The sequence below is a fragment of the Vipera ursinii genome (assembly GCF_947247035.1).
Source record: "Vipera ursinii genome assembly, chromosome: 7".
NCBI classification, from domain to species: domain Eukaryota; kingdom Metazoa; phylum Chordata; class Lepidosauria; order Squamata; family Viperidae; genus Vipera; species Vipera ursinii.
Genome location: NC_139521.1, coordinates 70,496,258 through 70,523,038, shown reverse-complemented (window position 1 = coordinate 70,523,038; position 26,781 = coordinate 70,496,258). Strand labels below are relative to the sequence as shown.

The 26,781-nt window shown below is 43.2% G+C and overlaps 1 protein-coding gene across 6 annotated transcripts in view; it reads left to right on the top strand.

The window, feature by feature from the left end:
- Nucleotides 1–26,781, top strand: part of SEPTIN11 (septin 11) — a 72,473-nt gene that overhangs the window by 38,417 nt on the left and 7,275 nt on the right. For 3 of the 6 annotated variants that reach the window (XM_083367190.1, XM_083367187.1, XM_083367185.1), the window contains exons 7-8: nt 5,784–5,916; nt 7,980–8,167. In XM_083367190.1, the coding sequence (XP_083223316.1) occupies nt 5,784–5,916; nt 7,980–8,167 (321 nt within the window). Of the gene's footprint in view, nt 1–5,783; nt 5,917–7,979; nt 8,168–10,695; nt 11,775–18,431; nt 19,757–22,762; nt 23,377–26,781 lie in introns of those variants that run through there. The other 3 variants (XM_083367189.1, XM_083367188.1, XM_083367186.1) reach the window with 3 other exon arrangements.

Genomic DNA, 26,781 nt, shown 5'->3' with positions numbered 1-26,781 from the left:
GGTTGGTTGTACGAGAAGGAAAGAAGGAAGGAAGATTGTATGAGAAGGAAAGAAGGAAGATATGGAAAAGAAGGTTGTATGGGAAGGAAGGTTGTATGGGAAGGAAGGAAAGGAAGGAAGATTGTATGTGAAGGAAAGAAGGAAGGTATGGAGAAGGTTGTATGGGAAGGAAGGAAGGAAAGAAGGAAGAAAGGTTGTATGCGAAGGAAAGAAGGAAGGTATGGAGAAGAAGGTTGTATGGGAAGGAAGGTTGTATGGGAGGGAAGGAAGGAAGAAAGATTGTATGCGAAGGAAAGAAGGAAGGTATGGAGAAGGTTGTATGGAAGGAAGGAAGGAAAGAAGGAAGGTTGGTTGTATGCGAAGGAAAGAAGGAAGGTATGGAGAAGAAGGTTGTATGGGAAGGAAGGTTGTATGGGAGGGAAGGAAGGAAGGAAGATTGTATGCGAAGGAAAGAAGGAAGGTATGGAGAAGGTTGTATGGAAGGAAGGAAGGAAAGAAGGAAGGTTGGTTGTATGCGAAGGAAAGAAGGAAGGTATGGAGAAGAAGGTTGTATGGGAAGGAAGGTTGTATGGGAGGGAAGGAAGGAAGGAAGATTGTATGCGAAGGAAAGAAGGAAGGTATGGAGAAGGTTGTATGGAAGGAAGGAAGGAAAGAAGGAAGGTTGGTTGTATGCGAAGGAAAGAAGGAAGGTATGGAGAAGAAGGTTGTATGGGAAGGAAGGTTGTATGGGAGGGAAGGAAGGAAGGAAGATTGTATGCGAAGGAAAGAAGGAAGGTATGGAGAAGGTTGTATGGAAGGAAGGAAGGAAAGAAGGAAGGTTGGTTGTATGCGAAGGAAAGAAGGAAGGTATGGGAAGGAAGGTTGTATGGGAGGGAAGGAAGGAAGGAAGATTGCATGCGAAGGAAAGAAGGAAGGTATGGAGAAGGTTGTATGGAAGGAAGGAAGGAAAGAAGGAAGGTTGGTTGTATGCGAAGGAAAGAAGGAAGGTATGGAGAAGAAGGTTGTATGGGAAGGAAGGTTGTATGGGAGGGAAGGAAGGAAGGAAGATTTTATGCGAAGGAAAGAAGGAAGGTATGGAGAAGGTTGTATGGAAGGAAGGAAGGAAAGAAGGAAGGTTGGTTGTATGCGAAGGAAAGAAGGAAGGTATGGAGAAGAAGGTTGTATGGGAAGGAAGGTTGTATGGGAGGGAAGGAAGGAAGGAAGATTGTATGCGAAGGAAAGAAGGAAGGTATGGAGAAGGTTGTATCGAAGGAAGGAAGGAAAGAAGGAAGGTTGGTTGTATGCGAAGGAAAGAAGGAAGGTATGGAGAAGAAGGTTGTATGGAAAGGAAGGAAGGAAGGAAGGAAGGTTGGTTGTACGAGGAAAGAAGGAAGGAAGATTGTATGCAAAGGAAAGAAGGAAGGTATGGAAAAGAAGGTTGTATGGGAAGGAAGGTTGTATGGGAAGGAAGGAAAGGAAGGAAGATTGTATGTGAAGGAAAGAAGGAAGGTATGGAGAAGGTTGTATGGGAAGGAAGGAAGGAAAGAAGGAAGAAAGGTTGTATGCGAAGGAAAGAAGGAAGGTATGGAAAAGAAGGTTGTATGGAAAGGAAGGTTGTACGGGAAGGAAGGAAGGTTGTATGAGAAGAAAAGAAGGAAGGTATGGAAAAGAAGATTCTATGGAAAAGAAGGTTGTATGGGAAGGAAGGAAGGAAGGAAGGAAGAAAGGTTGTATGCGAAGGAAAGAAGGAAGGTATGGAGAAAAAGGTTGTATGGAAAGGAAGGTTGTATGGGAGGGAAGGAAGGAAGGAAAGAAGGAAGGAAGGAATTATGTCAGTAAAAAAATGAATATTCATATAAAATACAGTCTACCTACCATCTACTTGAACAAGATGCTTTATTGGTTTGCTCTACCAAAACAAAACCTGGGTAGGTTTGCCAAGTGACAGATGATTTTTGAATTCCCTTTCACCACCTACTCCCTCTTGTTTTCTTTCTCCTCATCCATGTGGTGAAGCAGTTCCTCATTACAATCCTATTTAATGGATCTGGTCTGGAGCCAAACCCTGGTTCCTGTTTCGCTGCCACTGCATCAGCCCATGTTTAATCGGATTCTTATGAGCTTTGGTTTTCATCCCCCCCGAACGGTTCCCACACAATAAACAATATTATGTTCTTTAATTGGGGCAAAGGAATATCTATACCGTTCCCTTGGATTCAGTTGCTGACATACAGCACCAGATACAACTCTCTGATTCCAATTAGACGCGTATGCATCATGTTTTATATTTCTTCAGTTATTCAGATGATTGTGTCTCTTCAGATAAAAATTCCTTACTTCCTTGGATTGGCTGTGTTTATGCACTGTGCAAAATCATAACAGGATGACGGATATGAAAGAGGGTATTTAAGCCAACCAGAGCGAGATTTACTGTTTGCTCCAGGACTGGAATTCAAATTATTACAATTAAAATAGGAAGCAACTCTTTTTAACAACTACTGTACATATTGAGAAAGAATAAGTCTGGAGGTATCCATAAATTAAACTAGTTACGCAAATGGCAACTGTGTAAGGCGACGATAAAAGGTAGAAATTCACATGTATTATTTTTTATTTAATTTTAACTTAATATATATATATATAAGTTCATCCTCCTCCTTTCCTTTCCACCACGTTTTTATATATCACAGATTGTAGGTTTATCGAAGTAAATCAAGGTGATCAATTACAGATTTAAGTTCTCTGTGCTGCTAACTTAGTATCACGCAAGCCAATTTGGTGTAGTAGTTAAGACACCAAGCTAGAAACTGAGCTACATTAAGTTGTAGTGTCGCCTTAGGCATGTAAACCAGCTGGGAGACTTTGGGCCAATCACCAGGAGACTGAGTTCTAGTCCCACCTTAGGCATGAAAGCCAGCTGGGAGACTTTGGGCCAATCACCAGGAGACTGTGAGTTCTAGATTCGCCATAGGCATGAAAGCCAGCTGGGAGACTTTGGGCCAATCACCAGGAGACTGAGTTCTAGTCCCACCTTAGGCATGAAAGCCAGCTGGGAGACTTTGGGCCAATCACCAGGAGACTGTGAGTTCTAGATTCGCCATAGGCATGAAAGCCAGCTGGGAGACTTTGGGCCAATCACCAGGAGACTGAGTTCTAGTCCCACCTTAGGCATGAAAGCCAGCTGGGAGACTTTGGGCCAATCACCAGGAGACTGTGAGTTCTAGATTCGCCATAGGCATGAAAGCCAGCTGGGTGACTTTGGGCCAATTCCCAGGAGACTGAGTTCTAGATCCGCCTTAGGCAGACATGTCAAACACAAGGCCCAGGGGCCGGATCCGGCCCGCAAAATGGTTTCATGTGGCCCGCGAAGCCATCCTGGAAACAGTGAGGGAACAGCCCCCACTGCCTTGGCCCTGGCCCAGAGACCCTCCTCCTGCCAGAGACCCTCAGATCTGTCCCACTCCTGCCCAGGCCCCCATAGGCACCCTTGATGCGAACGATGTAGAGCTGGCCACGCCCACTCAGTAGGCCACACACACTCTAGCCACGCCCATCCAGTAGGCCACACCCACCCTGGCCACACCCACCCGGCCCCCTGAGGGCAACCGCAATGCTGATGTGGCCCTCAATGAAATTGAGTTTGACACCCCTGGCCTTAGGCATGAAAGCCAGCTGGGTGACTTTGGACCAATCACCAGGAGACTGTGAGTTCTAGATCTGCCTGAGGCATGAAAGCCAGCTGGGTGACTTTGGGCCAATCACCAGGAGACTGTTAGTTCTAGATCCGCCTTAGGCATGAAAGCCAGCTGGATGACGTTGGGCCAATCACCAGGAGACACTGAGTTCTAAATCTGCCTTAGGCATGAAAGCCAACTGGGAGACTTTGGGCCAATCACCAGGAGACTGTGAGTTCTAGATTCGCCATAGGCATGAAAGCCAGCTGGGAGACTTTGGGCCAATCACCAGGAGACTGAGTTCTAGTCCCACCTTAGGCATGAAAGCCAGCTGGGAGACTTTGGGCCAATCACCAGGAGACTGTGAGTTCTAGATTCGCCATAGGCATGAAAGCCAGCTGGGTGACTTTGGGCCAATTCCCAGGAGACTGAGTTCTAGATCCGCCTTAGGCATGAAAGCCAGCTGGGTGACTTTGGGCCAATCACCAGGAGACTGTGAGTTCTAGATCTGCCTGAGGCATGAAAGCCAGCTGGGTGACTTTGGGCCAATCACCAGGAGACTGTTAGTTCTAGATCCGCCTTAGGCATGAAAGCCAGCTGGATGACGTTGGGCCAATCACCAGGAGACACTGAGTTCTAGATCTGCCTTAGGCATGAAAGCCAACTGGGAGACTTTGGGCCAATCACCAGGAGACTGTGAGTTCTAGTCCCACCTTAGGCATGAAAGCCAGCTGGGAGACTTTGGGCCAATCACCAGGAGACTGTGAGTTCTAGATTCGCCATAGGCATGAAAGCCAGCTGGGTGACTTTGGGCCAATTCCCAGGAGACTGAGTTCTAGATCCGCCTTAGGCATGAAAGCCAGCTGGGTGACTTTGGGCCAATCACCAGGAGACTGTGAGTTCTAGATCTGCCTGAGGCATGAAAGCCAGCTGGGTGACTTTGGGCCAATCACCAGGAGACTGTTAGTTCTAGATCCGCCTTAGGCATGAAAGCCAGCTGGATGACGTTGGGCCAATCACCAGGAGACACTGAGTTCTAGATCTGCCTTAGGCATGAAAGCCAACTGGGAGACTTTGGGCCAATCACCAGGAGACTGTGAGTTCTAGTCCCACCTTAGGCATGAAAGGCAGCTGGGAGACTTTGGGCCAATCACCAGGAGACTGTGAGTTCTAGTCCCGCCTTAGGCGTGAAAGCCAGCTGGGTGATTTTGTGCCAGTCACCAGGAGACTGTGAGTTCTAGTCCCACCTTAGGCATGAAAGCCAGCTGGGTGACTTTAGCCCAGTCCCTCTCTCTCAGCCCAACCCACCTCATAGGCTTGTTGTTGAGGAGAAAATAGGTTTGTTCACTGCTTTAGTTGTGAAATTAATATTTATAAGAAATAATGAAGGGATCAAACAGATCTTGGAAAATATTGACTGTAGGTATTCAACTTATGATCGGTTGCTTAGCAACTATTTGAAGTTCTGACAGACCTACCTGGGGGTGGTACTTATGATCTGAATTTGAAGAAGTGCCAGTGGTCAGTGCTTCTTGTGCCCCCCCCCTCACCCCTGCAGCCACACAAACACACTCCGGGCTCTTGACAACTAGGCCGCATTTATGGCTGTTTACAGTATCCTGTGGGTCACATTTTACATTTTACAACAGTTTTGCAAAACAGCAGCATTTACGTCCTGTTTTGGACAAAAACTGCCCACAGCAAATCATTGGCTACCTTAGTAACTGCAGCGTTTCATAATGAACGGAGAAATGCAGCAGCCGCTATACAACCATCATGTTTGCTTAACAACTGCTGCAAAAATGCTGTAAAATTGGGTAGATCTGACCTGCTTTTCAGCCATCGTGAGTTACAACCATGATGGGCAGGCTCCATTACCGTCATAGCTCGAAGGCTATCTATTTCATTTTTTTTTCCCCGTGACCATCTTGAATGGGGAACGAAAAGCTTTTCTGTTGACATTCAGGCTGAATTATTTTTTTAAAAAAATCATTTATTTATAATTTATCATTTTAAAATTCTTTCACAATAACCACTGCTGGTGTTAAAGGTGGTCTTTTTTTTTTTCCCTCCTTCTTCCTCTCGTCACTTCCAACCATTCTCTTTGGGGCTTGTTGTGTTGGGAACAAGCCTGCAAGAAACCTACGAAGCCAAGAGAAATGAATTTCTGGGTGAGCTACAGAAGAAAGAAGAAGAAATGAGGCAGATGTTTGTCATGAGAGTGAAGGAGAAAGAAGCGGAGCTGAAGGAAGCAGAAAAAGATGTAAGTAGAGGGAAAAGGGAACGAAGGCCAGATGTTAGGTCAGAGCTCTTCAAACCTGGCCCTTTGATGACTTGTGGACTTCAACTTCAAGTGTTCTAAGATGGCGGCGCCTGGAATGGCCGCAGCTGCATTGGCTCTTAAAGGCGAATAGTTTTGGGAGGGATAGTAAGGGCTATAGGCCACATGATCAGGAAGATTTTAATGTGTTTGAGCAACATGGTGGAACTAAGGTAACATACGACATACGACCGACAATCTTTGCTGGCCTGGCGAGTTTCTAGTTGTTTTGGAACTGTTGGTGAGACCGTTAAAAGTCGTTGGCGCTGTTTGAATTTGTTCTACCAGCAGCAAGATCTGACTGCTGGCCCAGTGATGGATTCTACTGCAAATCAGGGCTGTTTGCAGAGGAGGCAGAGGAGGACCTGGAGCTTATGGAGCGAAGGAACTGGATGAGGCTGTCGGCAGGCCCAGAGGAAGAGAGAGAGGCTTTTGGAGGAGTCGGTGGCGGCGGCAGCAGCGTGCTCCAGGGGTGAAAAGAAGCAAGGCCTCTTAAAGGAAAAGGAAGAGTCAGGATCAGAAAAAGGAAAGAAGGCGAGGTTGTCAGAATACAAGCGAATTTGAGGGCTAATCCACATGGAGCCCCATTTCCATCTGTCCTGTTTGCCATCATTCACTCTCTAGAGACTAAAATGGACAATGTGAAATTTGAGCGGGCCCCGAACAAGAAGTATATATCGGAGGTGGTGACCCTTTGAGAGCTGTATGCAACGAAATTTCATTTTGATGTATGCCGATTGGTGTACATTCAAAGTGACAATAAAGTTATCATCATCAACTCCCAGAATCCCTCAGCTGGCATGGCCGGCTGAGGAATTCTGGGAGTTGAAGTCCACAAGTCATAAAAGGGCCAAGTTTGAAGAGCCCTGTGTAAGCTGGTTGATGAACCTCAACCAATGGGCCTTCACTCCCCTTTTTTGCTCTCCAACACAGGTGGAAGGGGTGGGGGGGGAAACTACTGCTGAATTTTTTTCCTAAAGCAGATAGATCCAAAGAGAAAAACACGAGTGATTTGAAAGCATAAACTGGGTTGTGATCTGCATTTTGACATCTGCATTCTTTGTGTCTTTTGGATAAACCAATATCCAGAAGAGCATCTCTTGTTAGTACTTAGCCCAAAAGGTGGGAAAGGGCTGGCACGAGACAGAATGAAGTAAGCTGAAGATAATACTTTATTGATCAGGCAAAAGTGGACCAAATCTATTTATAGTTGTTCAATTACATGGTGCTCAAAAAGTTATACATTATGTTGCCCTCTGACCTTGAAGAGGGCAACAGAATATATACCTTATATCAGGGGTCTTCAAACTTGGCCCTTTTATGACTTGTGGACCTCAACTCCCAGAATTCCTCAGCCAGCGTGCCTGGCTGAGGAATTCTGGGAGTTGAAGTCCACAAGTCATAAAAGGGCCAAGTTTGAAGACCCCTGCTTATATTCTATATATATTATAACTTTGGCATGGCTAATACAGGTAGTTCTTCACTTAACGACTGTTCATTTAGTGACCATTCAAAGTTACAAGGGCACTGAAAAAAGTGACACGGTCGCTTTTCACACTTAACGATACGTTGCAGTGCATCCCCGTGATCACATGATCAAAATTCAGGCGCTTGGCTTCTGACTCATATTTATGACCTTTGCAGGGTCCCGGAGTCATGTGATCCTCTCTTGCGACCTTCTGACAAAACAAAAAAAAATCAATGGGGATGGCAGATTCCACTTAACTACTGACTAACTAATTCAGGAGCTGCAGAGACTCACTTAACAGCTGTATCAAGAAAGGCTGTAAAATGGGGCCAAACTCTCTTGACCACCGCCTCGCTTAGCAACAAAAAGTTTTCGGCTTAATGGTGGTCGTAAGTTGAGGACTACCTGTATATATTGAGGTCCTGAATTTCCCAGTACGAGCCGTGGTGGTCCCTTCTCTCCTCCTTCAGCTCCTGTTATTATTTCCTTTGCCCAGTAAACTGCCCGTCTTCTCTCTTTTGCCCTCCCGTCTGAGCAGCTTCATGAGAAGTTCGACCACCTCAAGAGGACTCACCAAGAGGAGAAGAAGAAGGTGGAAGACAAGAAGAAGGAACTCGAGGAGGAGCTGAACAACTTCCAAAAGAAGAAGGCGGCAGCTCAACTACTACAGTCACAGGGTCAACAGGCGGGCTCTCAACCAACTAAGAAGGACAAGGACAAGAAAAAGTAAGACTTTGTCTCACGTTCAGCTCTGTGGGCTTCTGTTCCAGTGCGCTGTCTTCTGTTGCATGTCTGTATTTGCTTCTTCCCATTATCAGACTGGAAACTGGGCTCCCCCCGCTTCCAAACCGAGACTGATTTTTTTTTTTGAAAACACTATTTTTCCAAGAGAAAAGAGGGACGGGGATGGGGAGGGAATAGAATAGGGCTTTGACTTTATTTTTTTATATACCTGAAATATTTTTTGACTAATTTTCCCCCCCCAACGAGACGAGGAAGCAGAGACCAAAAGTCAAGCCATGAAGTTGGCTTAATATACTGTACTCGCAGATTTTCGATAACTGACGCAACACCCATGAGCTGTTGAGCTGTTACCGGCTTCTCTACCAGAAGTTCTTAAAAGTGTTTTTTGCTAACTGTGTGGGACTCAAAGCAGGAGAGGTTGGTGCAGGGGTGGCATCATCTAAGCCGGGGGTAGGCAACCTTGGCTCTTTTATGACTCGTGGACTTCAACTCCCAGAATTCCTGAGCCAGCATGAATAAGCATGGAAACCTCTCCCTTTCCCCTCAACTTGTCTGGCTGAGGAATTCTGGGAGTTGAAGTCTACGAGTCATAAAAGAGCCAAGGTTGCCTACCCCTGGCCTAGGCCTAGGCCGCTTTATGACTCATGGACTTCAACTCCCAGAATTCCTGAGCCAGCCACGCTGAGGGGAAAGGGAGAGGTTTCCAAGCTGAACCATGCCGGCTCAGGAATTCTGGAAGTTGAAGTCCACGAGTCCTAAAAGAGCCACGGTTGCCTACCCCTGATCTAAGGTGTGGTAACTCGGGTGAAGGGTTTGATTCTGGACCTTCGGAAGATGCACTGGATCTCCAAACAAAATTTGAAGTACCCAAGTTTACCTTACCAACAGTTGAGGAAGAGAAAATTAATAGCCGAGGAGGGAAGGTGTGATCCTGTCCAGTATCTTAACTATATCTAATTATTGATTTTCTTATACCAAAGATTTGGAAAAACAAAACAAGGAACAATGTTTGTAATATCTCTGCCTACATTCTGAGCTACCTATACGGTATTAATTAAATAATGAAGCACAATATTAGGAAACACCACAACTGTGATCCTATTAGATGGGCTCCCATTGCACCGTGACACTGATTTGGCGAACAGAATTTGAGGCCTTAGTGATGTGAGAGGGATCCACATATTTGGCTCATTCACTGTGGAAGTGGCACAAAGTCTGGTTAGCAGAATCAGACTGCCATACGTAGCACATTGCAAGTTTGGATGTACAAGGTTAATCATGCCTTTCTCTTGAAGATAAGCCTATTTGAAGCCCTGGTGTGATGTTAGTTTCAAAGGAAGATTGAGTAAAGCATAACTGACCTGATTTTACTCTTACGTTACACAGGATAACAAGACACTTCCCCTACATTTTCAGTGCTTTTACTCATTCTCATAGCCGGTGGAGCTTCACTTAGGTTCCTAGGACAGACTTCTCCACTCCTTAGGTCAGAGTTTCTCAACCGTGGCAATTTGAAGATGTGTGAACTTCAACTTCCAGAAATTCTCTGCTAGCAAGTTGGCCTAGGGCAGGGGTAGGCAACCTTGGCTCTTTTATGACTCGTGGACTTCAACTCCCAGAATTCCTGAGCCAGCCATGCTGAGGGGAAAGGGAGAGGTTTCCAAGCTGAGCCATTCTGGCTGAGGAATTCTGGGAGTTGAATTCCATGAGTCATAAAAGAGCCAAGGTTGCCTAACTCTAGGGAATTTGGGGAATTGAAGTCCAGTCACCTTAAAATTTGCCAAGGTTGGAAAAACCTCGATCTAGCTACCTGGATCAAATCTCAGAATTCTTAGCAATGAACACGCTGGCGAGGAAACTCTGAGAATTGTTGTCGAGGCATAATATTCTACGGAAGCATAATCGTGCTTGTGGTTGAAGAATCAACAATTTTGTGCGGTGGACATTGCGCAACTTGTCTCAAACAATGTGCTTTTCAATTTCTTGTTTACATTTTTTTTTTGTCCCATTGGCGTGCTCCTGAAAGACACAAAAGAACTAAAAAGAATGCTAATCATAAATGGATCCATCTGCTCCTGATCATATTTTGAAACGGTGAACGGTTTTAAAGGGCAAGAGTGATTAAGTGATGCACAAATAGCACCAATAAATGCATATGTACTGTATGTATCTATACCAGGGGTCTTCAAACATGGCCCTTTTATGCCTGGCTGAGGAATTCTGGGAGTTGAAGTCCACAAGTCATAAAAGGGCCACGTTTGAAGACCCCTGATCTATACTCATGACCTTTATAAAGTGTGACTATAAACATGACTTGAAGGAGCTGAGAAAGCTTGGTTACTTAATAACCCATAGCTGAGTTTGCCAACCTGGGTTCACGTTCTTTGCCTTCTGGGCCAATGTTGGGATCCATGGGTACCCACAGAGCAGTAAAGAAAATCCAAATGGCAAGCATAATGTTGCAAGCAAAGCAACATTTCTTTTTTTTTACATTTGCACCTGAAAAGCAGACAGGGCTTTGATCATTGGTAGTTGTGACTGCCATCTTGACTTTATATCCTCCTTGCGGACATTCCACCTAGTAGCCATCTAGGAAACAGCATTGAGGGTAAGAAAACATTTGGATCTGAAGAGTGTGGCCGCCTAGTTCCCAACTTATGTTGGTCAACTGAAAAGCATTTTCGTATCCATTCCATTCTTCTCTCTTAAGAGTCCCCCAAATGGATTAAGTTTTCTTCCTACCATATGTAAGAATGTAATTAGGTGGTATCTTTTAAGGACGAAAAATTTTCCTAGGACAATTATAAATGTTTGTGGCTAGGTAACATTTCTTTTTTCCCCAAAAATGTATAATACTTCTTTGTATGGGTATATAAAGGGAGTCAGAATTGTTTTGCCAAATACTTTGAAGCACAAAGGATGCTAGCTAATTTGTGCCATTTCTATAAAATGTAAATAACTTCCAAGGTAATGTAATACTTCCTTCATTTTTTGAGTTAGATTCCCTGGAAGCTTATTCTGCAAAAAAAAAAAAACATATGGTATTTAACCAGACATGATTCTTTGTTTTTGCTGGGGCAGACTGCACTCTGCCCTTAGGCACCTTCAAACTTGCAAACTGTATAAGGAAGAAAACAAAATTTGTATTGATAGCATCCTTTCCTAAGGAGTAGCGATGAATGTGCCAGACGTGAACGTTACAATTTTTAAATGAAGGATTCTATTTTTGATAACGGCTGTATGTCAACGGCCGTGTGCAAACGTACACACTGGAGCAGTGTGCAAAATGTGTTGGAAGTTCTACCTTTGTAGATTATGATTGTTGTCAAATGAAGGACTCTTTGACGGCACCGTTTCTGAAGGAAGAAGCTGTGCATATGTGTACGTACACACATACACAGCAGTGTTGCAAAACCTTTTGAATTTCCACACTGCTGGTATGGACCGAAAAGGGCTGGAACACTTCCAGTGAGGTCAGAGTAATCGCTATAAATATTATCTCTGATTCACATCGATTATGTGTTTTTTTGATTGATGTATTTATGGGGACATCCCAAATTCAGTCCTATTTGCAAATAAAGAATTTAACGCAGAAGATTGTTTCAGTCTGAAAATCATTGCCACAATATTGCATGATTTCAGCCTACATTCAGATGTGTTATGTTTGCAACTTCTAGACTTCCCAGCCGTTGTGAGCCAACCACAATTCTGGGAGTTTCTTTCATTTCCAGCACATCTGGAGAAAGATGCCAAGGAAACAGCAGTATCTCATTTCCACTTAGATTCTTTTAGTCTTGTTTTCAATGCCATCTCTTCCCCCCACCCCACCCCTATTGCTAACAGTGTGCATACAATCCATCCGGAACCTACTGGAGCAAATGGAAGGGCATGAGAAAGCTCTAACATCCATTCTGTTCACTGAGATGTATGAAGGAGAATCACTTGCTAGATGAAAGTCGAGGTCTTGAAAGAACGTTAGCATTCCAGCAGCTCTCTGATGTTTAAATTGGAGCGCTTACACCACCTGGATATTGTTTTCTGGGATTTTGATGCTCTATTCTCCCAATTCACATTTGTGGGGTCATTGTAGTTCTTCACTAAGACTCAAGCATGAAGTTTGACTCCTTATTGGCTTCATATTTGTATTCTTGATAGCCTCTAGGAAAGTGTTTTCCACTACCTTCTTGTGGCACGTTATTTTGACTTCTCATTCTGACCAACATCCCTGAGATTCCATGATGGTCTCTGGTCTAAGGACAAACCAGGTTGAAGCTTATGAGGTCTTCACTAATTTTGTAAGTAAGCTTGGAGCCACCTCCGTACAATTACATCTAACCTTCCAGAGCTGAAGATAGCCAGTGGAATATTTCTGTGGTTCCTTCATAAATCGGATCAAGCTGAGTGTTCCATAACTTGTTTTCTACACAAGGGTTGTTATCAGATATCAAAGCAAACATTTTCTTCTCTTCCAACATCTCACTAGCTGACACTGGCTGCTGATCCTGGAAGTTCATTTATACATGTGACGCCCCACAACAAGTGTCTTTTCAAATAGCACCATCCCTTTTTCAAAAGAAAAATAATTTGCCTTGTTCCTAGGCTACATCTAGATTACTTTTTTCCTTGTTTGGCTGTGGACTGAAAATACATCATTGTCTGATGTATAGGGTTTCCTGCCTGAGCAGGGGGTTGGACTAGATGACCTCCAAGGTCCCTTCCAACTTATTATTATTATTACTACAATGAACTTATGAAGGGCTCTTCCAGGGCTTAGTCCAGTTTGCAAATAAAAGATAATCATGTTTTGAGCTTACAGCTCTTAACTGAACATTTTGTAACTGTCATAGATCACAAAGAGAATTCTCTGGGGAATGCAAAGCCAGTACTGTCTTAAAGTACCTCAATAGAATATCTATATAAATTAATTAAGTGTTCGTGCATGGCTCATATTCTTGTAGGATCTGCCTTTTCAAACAGTTCGGTTCTTTTATTTATAGAAAAGTATTTTGAAACGTGTTTGGAAAGACAACTTCTGAATATAAATTCTGGCACTTCCACATGAGCTGCATTTTTGAAAGCATCCTCAAACAAATCCCATGATATGAAAGTACAAAGAAACAGTCCTTCCCAGGGACAGTACCGTATTGTAATTAGGAAGTGGAGGCTGCCAGAGCAGATTATTTTATTATTACCCCATTGTAAGATTTTTCCTGCAAAAATCAGAGGTACGGTTTTTAAAAAACAAAATGGAAGTCTTCTAGTCTTCTTGCAAGTCCATAAAACCCCTTATTGCAGACATTGCAATTTCTTCTGCATTCATGGAGTTCCCCCATGTGGTTGTAATCTCACACTACAGTTTATAAAAAGGGAAGAGCAGTTCACCCATGCAACTTGATTTGTGTTGGCTACATGCAACAGACTTAAATTTGTTTCTATGCCGATATAAGTGTCCCGCTAAGCTGCAGTTAAACACATCTTCCTTACGTGGGGCATCTAAAGCTTCAGAGCAGAATGGCAGATAGCTGCCCCTAACTGGGATTTCCATAATTCCATAGCTAGAGTGGGACCAGTGCTGGTTTCTAGCTATTTATAACAAGCTTGGGCAACACAAGAGGTGGGTGCGATGGCTCAGTGGTGAAAGATGCTGAGCTTGTCAGTTGGAGAGTTAGAGGGTGAGTTCGTGTTCCTTGCCCAGCTCCTGCCAACCTAGCAGTACAAAACATGCAAATGCGATGAATAGATAACAGTTTGGTGGGAAAGTAACAGTGTTCCATGCACCTTTGGTGTTTAGCCATGCTGGCCACATGACCATGGAAATTGTCTTCGGACAATGCTGGCTCATATGGCCAGGAAACAGGGATGAGCACTGCGCCATAGGGTCAGACACAACTAAACAGGGAAATGTTCACATTTTGTGCAATACAGGATCTTTATGTTGTATCCCTGATGCAGGGCTGAATGTTTTTGGTGTCGAGAGACAGGTTCTGCTTCAAAGTAAGGGTCTAGAGTGCCAGATGCAAGGTGCCAGCGAAGTATTTCTGATTGTCCCAAGTTAATCGCTCTTACAAAGAATTCTTTGCCTTTTGGGATAGAACTGGTACTCCATATCCAGAGACTGATGGATACCTTTCAATCTTATCATTTGCTATAGGATGCTTTAAGTAGGAAACTGCGGGAAGATTTCCTTGGGGCAGTATATTCAGGAGTGTTGATCCAGAAAGTTTCTCTGTTTCCTTTTAAGGAATTGCTCCAGTTTCCCTAGATAAGAATTGAAGCTTGAAGCTTTCTGGGTGACAAAATTCTACACTGCGATTTAAATCCATCAGCTAGGACTAACTTCACATCTAAATCTAATAGGTTACAGTGCAAACCGGGCAGCCGAGATCTTTATACAGTATTAATTCAAAGCAAAGCAGCGTAGAGCAGAGGAGCAAAATCAAATTGGACTTGTGTAAGAGTTTTCCAAGCTGGAGCGGGCTTTATAGTTTTTGTGAGGACCATGCTTTTAGCGTAAGACTATGCTTAGGACTTCCCAAGTTCAGGTTCCAGGTTAAAGTATGTTAGAGGAAGACTTTTTGCTAATGACAATGATGGATAATATTCCGATTTAAATTGTGTTCTTGTGTTAGTAACCGAGCTGTGATCAACAGCCCTTTGCATCTACAGGTGAAACTCGAAAAATTAGAATATCGTGCAAAAGTTCGTTTATTTCAGTAATGCAACTTAAAAGGGGAAACTAATATATGAGATAGACTTATTACATGCAAAGCAAGATAGTTCAAGCCGTGATTTGTCATAATTGTGATGAGTATGGCTTACAGCTCATGAAAACCCCAAATCCACAATCTCAGAAAATTAGAATATTACATGCAATCAATAAAACAAGGAGTATACATAGAACAGTATCGGACCTCTGAAAAGTATAAGCATGCATATCTACTCAGTACTTGGTTTGGGCCCCTTTTGCAACAATTACTGCCTCAATGCGGTGTGGCATGGAAGCTATCAGCCTGTGGCACTGCTGAGGTGTTATGGAAGACCAGGATGCTTCAATAGCGGCCTTCAGCTCTTCTGCATTGTTTGGTCTCATGTCTCTCATCTTTCTCTTGGCAATGCCCCATAGATTCACTATGGGGTTCAGGTCAGGCAAGTTTGCTGGCCAATCAAGCACAGTAATCCCATGGTCACTGAACCAGGTTTTGGTGCTTTTGGCAGTGTGGGCAGGTGCCAAGTCCTGCTGGAAAATGAAGTCAGCATCCCCATAAAGCTCGTCTGTGGAAGGAAGCATGAAATGCTTCAAAATCTCCTGGTAGACGGCTGCGTTGACCCTGGACTTCATGAAGCAGAGTGGACCAACACCAGCAGATGACATGGCTCCCCAAATCAAGACAGACTGGAAACTTCACACTGGACTTCAAGCATCTTGCAGTGTGTGCCTCTCCATTCTTCCTCCAGACTCTGGGTCCTTGGTTTCCAAATGAGATGCAAAAGTTGCTCTCATCAGAAAAGAGGACTTTGGACCCCTGAGCAACAGACCAGGTCTGTTTTTCTTTAGCCCAGGTAAGACGCTTCTGATGTTGTTTGTTGTTCAGGAGAGGCTTGACAAGAGGAATACGACATTTGAAGCCCATGTCCAGGATCCATCTGTGTGTGGTCGCTCTTGATGCACTGACTCCAGCCTCAGTCCACTCCTTGTGAAAGTCCCCAACACTTTTGAATGGCCTTTTCCTAACAATCCTCTCCAAGCTGTGGTCATCCCTGCTGCTTGTGCACCTTTTTCTTCCACACGTTTCCCTTCCACATAACTTTCTATTAATGTGCTTTGATACAGCACTTTGGGAACATCCAACTTCTTTTGCAATTACCTTTTGAGGCTTTCCCTCCTTATGGAGGGTGTCAATGATGGTTTTCTGCACAACTGTCAGGTCAGCAGTCTTCCCCATGATTGTGATTCCTACTGAACCAGACTGAGAGACCATTTAAAGGCTCAGGAACCCTTTGCAGGTGTTGTGGCTTAATTAGCTGATTAGAGTGGGACACTTTGAGCCTAGAATATTGCACCTTTTCACAATATTCTAATTTTCTGAGATTGTGGATTTGGGGTTTTCATGAGCTGTACACCATAATCATCACAATTATGACAAATCACGGCTTGAACAATCTTGCTTTGCATGTAATGAGTCTATCTCATATATTAGTTTCCCCTTTTAAGTTGCATTACTGAAATAAATGAACTTTTGCACGATATTCTAATTTTTCGAGTTTCACCTGTACATAAGACTCTTTGTCCATGGTGGAAACACATTGTGAGAAACAGAGTAGAGTCAGATCTAGACTATGGAGAGAGAGATCTTATTTGCAATATCTTGTACGTGTGAAATTTCAATAAATACGGCTTATCAAATGCTGTTGGCAGGCAAACGGTTTTCAGGGGTTACACGTTTTACAAAGGAAACCTTACAAATTTGGCTTTTTAACTTCATTGGTTTGGATTGGAATTCAACTGTGTCATGAAATCTAGGAAGAATAAAAATTTCTGCTTGCGAGGTTCTTTGGAGGTTAAGTCAGAAGAACAGATATTTGGGGTTAATTCCCCATCTGGGTCATAAGATTGATAAGTCAGATTTAAATTCTGTTTAGCAATTTATAAACTGGAGAATTATTTCACTTGAAGTAATTTTCTCCCTTAGATTTTGAACTATAAACAAACAAGCAAAATTCCAAACTGGTCCAATACCAGGAAATTCTGTTTAATACTTCCAACTACTTCAGACAATAGGAATGACATTTTTATTTCATGAAAAAGCAGCATTTAAGGCAGAGACACATACATTCAGAAATAAGTCACTTTCTTAGTACTTTACCATTTTTTTTCTTGCATCATGGATTAGATGTCACTGTTTCAAATATACAGTTCTGCCCATTGGTGAATCACTAATTTAATAGAAACAGACCACTGGTTTTATTGGAGACTACACCCAGGCATAAAAAATAACCACGAAGAGGGATTTTTCCCCCCTAGATTAGTACTGCCTATGCAAGGAGGGTTTTTTTCCCTTTATAGAGCATTGAAACAAGGTATATTCTGTTAAAACCCTGGAAAAGTTGTATTTTCAAGCTCCTGTAAAAGAGGTTGACAAGTTCTTGCAGTATATGTTCTTTAGCTGTGATTTAAAATACAGCAGATTGTTTAACTCTGGGAATTATGCAGCACATCCAATTGAGAGCATAGGTAAAAATTATTTCCACCACATCCACTGGCTGAATACTCCAGTGTTATTTAATCTACTTTGCTCAAGTGCAATAAGATGCTTTTGATCCAAAATACAGTTTATTTGCAAGTACTTATTTGCCTATTAACTTATTAATGCTTTCTAAATTCCAGTTGTCCAGAGTCTGCATAGACTTACCTTATCTATCACAGCTTTTGCATTCTTATAAAGTAGGGAACCCCTACGTAGGTGTGTTGATATGTTTAAAGTTGTGTTGGGTGAATAATGCATTCAGTTTACTGTCACACCAGAATACAGCAATTGCAAAATAGGTTTTGTATGGTAGGGAATCCTAGAGCACAGCTGGGGAAAAAGTTTTCTGCCTGAGAATTTAGAGGAACATAGAAAAGCTGCCTTAAAACGGCCCATTTTGGACATCACGTACTGCACTTTGTTTTAAGTACAAATTGCTGAAAATAATCTCGTTTGGCTGGGTCTGGATAACACGGATCAGCCGTAAAACCCTATAATGTTCAAACTGCACCAGTTTTGATTTGTGCAGTCAGTTTAAAACAAAGCCAACCTCCTGATGGCTTAGTCAGTGCAATATGGAAATCCAGCAGTTAAAAGTCAGACTGCAAATCCATCCATTCGGCTCAAGTGTGGTTGGAAGCCTCTGTTTTGCTATGCAAGGGTCATCATCGGTCAATCAAAGCAACTCTGCTTTTCGACTTTCTCCTTTCTCAGAGAAAGGGCTAATCTGTAAACAGCTGGGAAATTTGGGTTGCGGTTTTGTATCCTTTCCACTTGATTATTTTCCCTGCCGTTGAGGTGAGTGGGTGGGGAAGATTTGTGTTTCTGCTTCCTTTTATTTTACATTCCGTAATGATTCTTTGCAAGGGTCTCCACCACGAAGCAGGGAACACATGTCCCCCTCTTCCCCCTTGTTCCCCCTTCCCTTTATTTTCCCCTCCTTTTTGAGTTGCGATTATTTCTAACCTTTCTGTTCTCCGTGTTTTTTTTTTAATTTGCAGTTCAAGCTTCACATAAAGGCTGCCAAGTCAAAGGAGGTTCCTGCATTCCCCTGCTTTTGCAGTAATGTGTTTCAGCCATCTTATATCTTATTTCTTTTAAACCACAAATCCTTCTGATTTAGTATTAGTTTTAAGGGGGCGGGTGGGTGAAGCGAGGGGCACCTGTCATTGGGGCGTTGTTGTTTTCTTTTTTTTTTCTTCCTTCTTCTTCTCCTTCCGAGAAGACCAGCAAATAGCCGTGTTCTTTAAAATAGGCGAAAGGATCAGAACTAAAGCGTTCGTGAATCCTGTCCCTTGGGTTCAGGGGTGTCCACAAGAAGAGCGGGTGTCAAAAAATCAAGAGAGCAGCCACAGCCATACAATCAGGGTCCCTGTCCCTTTTTTTTTTAACCCGTCCATCACAATTCTCATAAAGAGATGACAGGGCTTCAGGCAATGGTTTTGTGATCATCACGTTTATGTTTGGGCATACAAGTAGTCCTCAACTTACGAACCCAACGGAGCCCAACGTTTCCGTTGCTAAGCGAGATGGTTGTTAAAAGTGAGTTTTGCCCCACTCTATACCACCTTTCACGCCAAGTGAATTACTGCTAGGTTAGTAAGCCTGGTTGTTAAGCGAATCTGGTTTTCCCCATTGACTTTGCTTGTCGGAAAGTCGCAAAAGTGGATCGCAGAAGGTCCCCCCAAAATAGTGGGACACCGTAACGGTCATAAATACGAACCCGTTGCCAAGCATCTGGATTTTGATCACATGGTTATGGGGATGCTGCAATGGTCGTAACTCTGAAAAACGGTCATAGGTCACTTTTTCAGTGACGTCGTAACTTTGAAAGGTCATTACTAAATGAACGGTTGTAAGTCGAGGACTACCTCCACATCCATGGGAGACCACATCCCTGTTGATCTCTGGGTCAAGAGCTCCTCTTGAATGAAACATGGTGGCTGATGAATATCTTTAATAACGAACTTGGCTTCTTTCTTGCAACAGCCTATTGAGCAGCGGGGAGGAACCAAACCAAGTTCTTGACTAGCCATTTGATTTTAACGGGATGCGACAGGATAATCTGAGAGTCCCACTGAAATCGATGGGATGGTCTTCTGAATTCACATAGGGAGGGAATCGTATGAGCCTTAATTTTTAGTTTCCATTAAAACCACTAATATTTTACAAATTTGGTTGTCTCTTGATTTTCTTCAAGATCAAAAAAGTGTTCTCTTTAGGGTTCTAGACATGTCATATTCCACTATGGCTCCAGTTTGTGACACATTTTTCTGGATAAGGATCATCTTTTTTTAAAAAAAAACCCGTCACTCTACACGTACTACCCCGGCTTTCCGTACCAACAAAAAAAAAAAACACTCTCCGTTTTTCTAAAGCTAGCAGTAAGGAAAATAATTCCAGTCTTCGAATAACTGTATAAATGATGTTCTCTCCAAAGCCTCCCAAGATACTGCCAAGACCTAGCAGGTTTAGATTGCAGGTTTTCTCTAAAACTCTCCAGGAAAATCTCAGTTGCAAATACCGGTACATGTTTTCTCGCATCTCTGGCGAAACATTGGATCAGGCTAAATTCAGTTGGGTTTGCCAAGTCTCCTTCTGTCATTGAGGAATCCCAAAGTCAGCGTTCAAATACCTAGTAAGGAGATCGTCCTTATGTCCTACAGCAGGTAGGAAGAGAAACTTAGGAAGGCCAATTCTTGAGTGTGTCATTGGTGCATTCATTTTGGTCCCTACCAGTCTCCTTGAGACCCAGCCTTAAGTGCTCAGGTCTTTGAATCATGTCTCCATCCGTGAGTCCATGTAACCATCAGAGACCAGTACATATTTCTGACTTTGCGTAGGCTTTGTACTGGAGTTCTCTACAGGCAACAAAACACAATTCTTTCTTCTCCTTCTCACCAACAACGCTTGCATGCTTCTAAAAGAAGCAGTGGATGGAAACTAGTCAAGGAGAGAAGCAACCTAGAACTAAAGAGAAACTTCCTGACAGTTAGAACAATTAACCAGTGGAACAACCTGCCTCCAGAAGTGGTGAATGCTCCCACACTGGAGGTTTTTATTATTATTTTTATTTTATTTTTTAATTTTAATTCCATTTATATCCCGCCCTTCTCCAAAGAGTCAGGGCGGCTTACAAGCTTAGCAGTAGCCTTCATTCCATGTATATGCCTGCTTATTAGGGCTTTCACACACACCCCAAGCGGCATTATTACAAAGTCAGCTTAATTGCCCCCAACGATCTGGGTCCTCATTTTACCTACCTCGGAAGGATGGAAGGCTGAGTCAACCTTGAGCCTGGTGGGACTCGAACCTGCACTAATTGCAGGCAGCTGGTGTTACTTAAGGAGGCATTAGCCCACTGCTCCACCAAGGCTCTTTTAAGAAGGGACTGGATAGCCATTTGCCTGAAATGGTAGAGGGTTTCCTGCCTGAGCAGGGGCTTGGACTGGATGACCTTCAAGGTCCCTTCCAACTTATTATTATTATTAAAACATTTTAGTGAGGCACCTTTCAACCTGACATGAACGCCGTGCCATTGTGTTCTGCTTTTGTAAAGTCCTATCAGATCCAGCGCTCGTTCCAGGAAGAACTGTAAGGTGATAGGAAAGCTAGGAACTTACTGCATGCTATTTTCTGATTTGCATGGCTTTCCACTGGCATAATTACCTCCCTTGGTGCTATTACATGGGCCTCCTGCTTCTTGACCTAACTGGTTGATTTTTTTTTTCTTTAACCAAACAGCTCTGGGGAGGTCATCAAACTAACAAATGCAAAACCTATAGCCAATACAGAGTTGCAATTTTTTTTGATTGATGATTGATTCTATTTTGGTTTCCTCATCTAAGGCAGCGTTTTCCAAGCTGAGCCATTTTAAGATGGGTGGACTTCAACTCCCAGAATGCTGGGCTGGGGTATTCTGGGAGTTGAGGTTCACTCATCTGAAAATGGCTCAGCTTGGAAAACACTGACCTAAGGGAACAATAGAGCCTCAAGTAACTCCTTGCAAAAGATTCTGGAATTCTAAATTTTTCAAAATCAGAGTGTGTCTGAAGCAATTCATTAACTGCCTATAGAGAAACATAATCTATTACTGTTGGGATCAAGCTTCGTGTGATAATGGGTATTTAGTGCTATGCTTAGTCACCTGATTTTAAGCCAATAGCACCAGGTACCTTTAATGAAGGGACGCGGTGGCTCAGTGGGTTAGGACGCTGAGCTTGTTGATCAGAAGGTCGGCAGTTTGGTGGGTCGAATCCCGAGTGCCACGTAACAGAGTGAGTGCCTGTTACTCGTCCCAGCTTCTGCCAACCTAGCAGTTTGAAAGCACGTAAAAATGCAAGTAGAAAAATAGGGACCACTACGGTGGGAAGGTAACAGCGTTCCGTGCGCCTTTGGCATCTAGTCATGCCGGCCACATGACCACGGAGACGTCCTCGGACAAGCGCTGGCTCTTCGGCTTTGAAACAGAGATGAGCACCGGCCCCTAAACTCGGAAACGACTAGCACGCATGTGCGGGGGAACCTTTACCTTACCTTTAATGAATGTCAAAGGGAAGTGTTTGATATGTTTTTTTTTTTAAAAAAAAATCACTTGCCAATTCTAGTAAGTATGCCGCAGCCTTTTCTAACTGCCCTCTAATTAAAGGAGATATCAAATTTTCTCCTACGACAACCTGCTGGAATGATAAATGATCCCCATGAACAAAATAGATAACTTCCTTGTGGTTAATATTGGGCAGAAAATGCACTTTTAATGCTTATTTTTTTATCTACAGCCAATAAAATAAAAATAAATAAATAAATAAATAGTAAAATAAATAAAAATAGTAGAACGTACATTACAAAACAGGACTCATTTGCTGAATTTTTTTAAGGTCCCAGTCATATTTAAAACAATTTCTGATAAGCTTTCCTATTCTTCCATAAATCCTGAAATCTGGATTTCATCTTTGGGACGCTCGCTCCTGTATGTGACAATCTTGTCCCATTTCAATTGTTTTCATCCACAAAATAAATTACATTTTAATCCAAGCAAATGGCAATGCTTCAGTGTTGTTTGGAGGTAATAGTCTTTAAAGGAGACATTTAAACTTTCTGAAAAATGAGTAGACATGTCAGCATGAGAAAGATCGTTTCAGAATAATGCCCTGTGACATTTAAATGATGCAATTTTACTGGGAGTTTGCAGACTCCTTATGCCCCTATAAGAAAAGTGGATAAATAGAAAGATGATTTGTCAGCTTAGTAATATTCAAAAGGGTGGACTTGCCTGCCACAGTTTTTAAGAATCTTTTTGGTGAATTGAGATGACAACATTCACAATCCACAGGTACCATCTATGCTGGACGTGTATTCTGGGAATTGTCCAAACCTAGCTAGGATGGACTAACTCAACTTTAGACAATGATGGGAATCTTGGTTTGGCAGATGAGTATCTTGGCATATTGTTTAAAACTGCATTTTTCCAAGGGTCTTGAGAAGAAAAAAAACAACAACACAAAGTTTTGATACTGAGCCAGCTAAGAAGCTGTGAAAACTTTCCGTGTAGACTTCGGATGGGAAAAGAGAAGCTCTTTTGCCAGGATGATTTTTCTACAATCATCATTGTTAAATGGCGCTTTGCCAGCAAAGAGGAACGTACCAATAAAATGTATCTTCTGTTTTTAAATTCTGCAAAGATGAAGTGTTTAATTATTTCTGTTTTCCCATGCTAGACAGATTATTTCGGATGTATTTCAAGAGGTGGTAAGCCCTGTTTAGCTTAACTGGATCAATTTGTCCCAGGCTGATGTCCTACCAGCTTTCTCGCGGCCTCTAGCTAGCCTCCGGTTTCTTGTATTTTTAAATCGTTTTTTTCAATACACACCAGTCTGCTGAGTCTTTGCCCACTTTCCGCATTCCATCGCTTCCCCTTCCAAACAGTTGAGATGGATTTTAAGGGTTTTCTCGCTTAACTAACTGTTGAGGGAGCTTGATCTTCGTGTAAAGGAGGTGACCGGTCAAGTGTGGAATTGATCTATCAGAAAAGAGAAGAGAGAGGGAAAAGGGGCTAGCTAGAGTGAGTTCCTCAACTGTGGTCACTTTAAGCGGCATGGACGTCAACTCCCAGAATTCCCCAGCCAGCTGAGCTGGCTGGGGAATTCTGGGAGTTGAAGTCCATACTGCTTAAAATGGCCATGACTGAGGAACGCTAAAAAAAACCAACTAAAAAAAAAAAAGCTTTGTTCTCTGCTGGTAGACCTTAAGCTTTCCCAGTCTTGAACTGAAGCCAGTTTCCTAACCGTGCCCTGTTAACGCCTTTTTTTGTGCATTTCTCTGGAGCTTGAATGCTTTGTATGGTGTGCTTCTCCGAGCTGTGTCCGTCTTGTGTCCTACTTTTAATTCGCTTCTGTGCTTGCTGAGCTTATTATTCTTAGTTTTGTTGGAACTTTTATTACACCCCAGTGGCTGGGGAAAGGTGTAGAGAACCGTTTGGCTAAAGATGTTCTTTTACCTGTGTGGGAAACTTAACGGGCTAGCCAATCTTCTGTGAATTCCTTCTAAGCCAGGGGTCTTCAAACTTGGCCCTTTTATGACTTGTGGACTTCAACTCCCAGAATTCCTCAGCCAGCGTGCCTGGCTGACGAATTCTGGGAGTTGAAGTCCACAAGTCATGAAAGAGCCAAGTGTGAAGACCCCTGATATAGATCTTAAGAGGAGTGGGCTTCAACTCCCAGAATTCCTCACTCAGCTGGCTGAGGAATTCTGGGAGTTGAAGTCCACAAGTCATAAAAGGGCCAAGTGTGAAGACCCCTGATATAGACCTTAAGAGAAGTGGACTTCAACTCCCAGAATTCCTCAGCCAGGCACGCTGGCTGAGGAATTCTGGGAGTTGAAGTCCACAAGTCATAAAAGGGCCAAGTGTGAAGACCCCTCGTTCTACGCAGTCAGAGGAACATGTTCAAAAAGTCAAAAGTAGCAGAAAATAGTGTACTCTCTTAGTGGGAAGGAACCCCACCTGCATAACAAAGGACCCCCATCTGCTTCCCCCAAATGAAACAGGCATATATGAAATCATTGGGTTACTCTCCAACAAACAAACCTGCCCCCCCCCAACTTGTTTAACCAATGCTAAGTATCAATTGTGTGAAGTTAGCCAGGAATCAAATATTGTGTAATTAAAGCAATTGCAAAGGCTGGACCCTTTTGCTTTTCGTATACAAGTGGTCCTCAATGTACAACCAACCACAAGCGAGCCCAAAATTTCTGTCGGCTGAATTAAGTGAATTTTGCCCCATTTTACGACCTTTCTTGCCACAGTTGTTAAGTGAATCGCTGCAGTTGTTCAGTTAGTAACACGGTGGTTAAGTGAATCCGGCTTCCCCATCGATTTTGCTGGTCAGAAGGTTGCAAAAGGGGATCACGTCTCACACACACACACACACACACACACACACACACACACACCCTCCCGGGCACTGCAACTGTCGTAAATAGGAGTCAGTTGCCAAGCGGACGGATTTTGAACACGCGACCGTGGAGATGCTGCAACGGTGGTAAGATTGGAAAATACCCAGAAACCACTTTTTTTTTTTGCGTAACTTTGAATGGTCACTAAATGGACTGTTGTAAGTCCAGGACTCCCTGCATTCCCGGGGGGCCATATTCCCAGACTGCTCATGATTGTAACACAGTTTGTCCAGTGAACAATCTGGTTAAAAAAAATCTTTCGGTTTCCACGATTCATCGGTTTTTACACAGCTGACGTGCAAAGTGACATTGCAAGTCAGTTGGTCTGACATGTTTAGGAGAGCTGCTGTGATACATTTAACACCCCAGCTTTGCCTAGAAGAAAAATTTCTCATGGGCAACTGTGCACTGAAGCTTCCTCTGCTTTCGCAGAGTGCCCACAGCTTTGTGTGGTTCCTGTAAGGCTAATAACCACAATGCAGCCAACGTCAAACTTGTTTGAAATCTCAGTTGTCCTCAAAAGTCACTTACTTCAGCATTATCAAATCACCTCAGGCAAGCTTTCCCAACCTTGGCACCTTTAAGACATGTGGACTTAAGACGTGTGGCTGGCTGGGGGATCCTGGGAGTTGAAGTCCACACGTCCGTAATGGTATAGGGCGGGGGTGTCAAAAGTGCTAGCCCACGGGCCCGATGTGTCATCCGGAAGCCGCACCCACCCCACTGCTGGCAATGGCAAAACTGTCCCGATACGTTGCACGATGTCACGTGACGTCGCGAGTTTGACATGTCTGGTATAGGGTTTCCTGCCTGAGAAGATCTCCAAGGTCCCTTCCAAAGCCCTAATAAGCAGGCATATACATAGAAAATAAATAAATAAAAATAAAAATAAATAAAAATATTCTGTATTTTATTATTCTATTCTATTCTATTCTATTCTATTCTATTCTATTCTATTCTATTCTATTCTATTCTATTTCTTAAAGGAGCCAAGGTTGGGAAACCCTGATATAAGGGACCCATCTATTTGTAAATCTTTCCCCAGTGAGTGTGTTTGTAACTGAAACACAGGCTGGCGGGAAAGAAAGGTGAAGAAGAATATTCTATCAATATAACAAACAGTGGACTGAGTGAGTTTCCTGACAAAAGACACCCTCTGTTACCATATTAGAAAGAAACTTCACGTCATTATTATGTTATCATTACCTGATTAGAAGTCTACCATCTTCTGCTCCTAGAGCATAAGCAGGCAAGTTGGTGCCCTAGGTCAGGGGTCCCCAATCCCTGCGTCGTGGCCCATTACCCATTCATATCATCCGTGCGAGTGGTGGCTGCTTGTGCTCATGCGCAAAGCTTCACTCGTGCAAGCGCAAGCCAACACTTGCACAAATAGAACTGTTCACACTCACATGTGCTCTCCTGCCACTCATACATTCCTTCTCCCACCACACACGCCACGACCCCAAGCCGGAAAGATTGCCCTAGATCAGGGGTAGACAACCTTGGCTCTTTTATGACTCATGGACTTCAACTCCCAGAATTCCTGAGTCAGCCATGCTGAGGGGAAAGGGAGAGGTTTCCAAGCTGAGCCATGCTGGCTCAGGAATTCTGGGAGTTGAAGTCCACGAGTCATAAAAGAGCCAAAATTGCCTACCCCTTCCCCTAGATATTTAGGATGCAGCTCCTTGTTATTCCAGATAACTTGAATTATGGGAAAGAACTCTGAAGTCCAAAATATCTGACAGACATCAGGTTACCTGACCTTGGTGTAATTGCTACAATTCCCATTCAGTTCTCTTTGCCAATTTCACCCCATACATTTTAGTTAATTTCCTCAGTATTTCCCCTCCCCCTCGGCCCTATCAGTTTAGACCATGGGTCTTCAAACTTGACCACTTT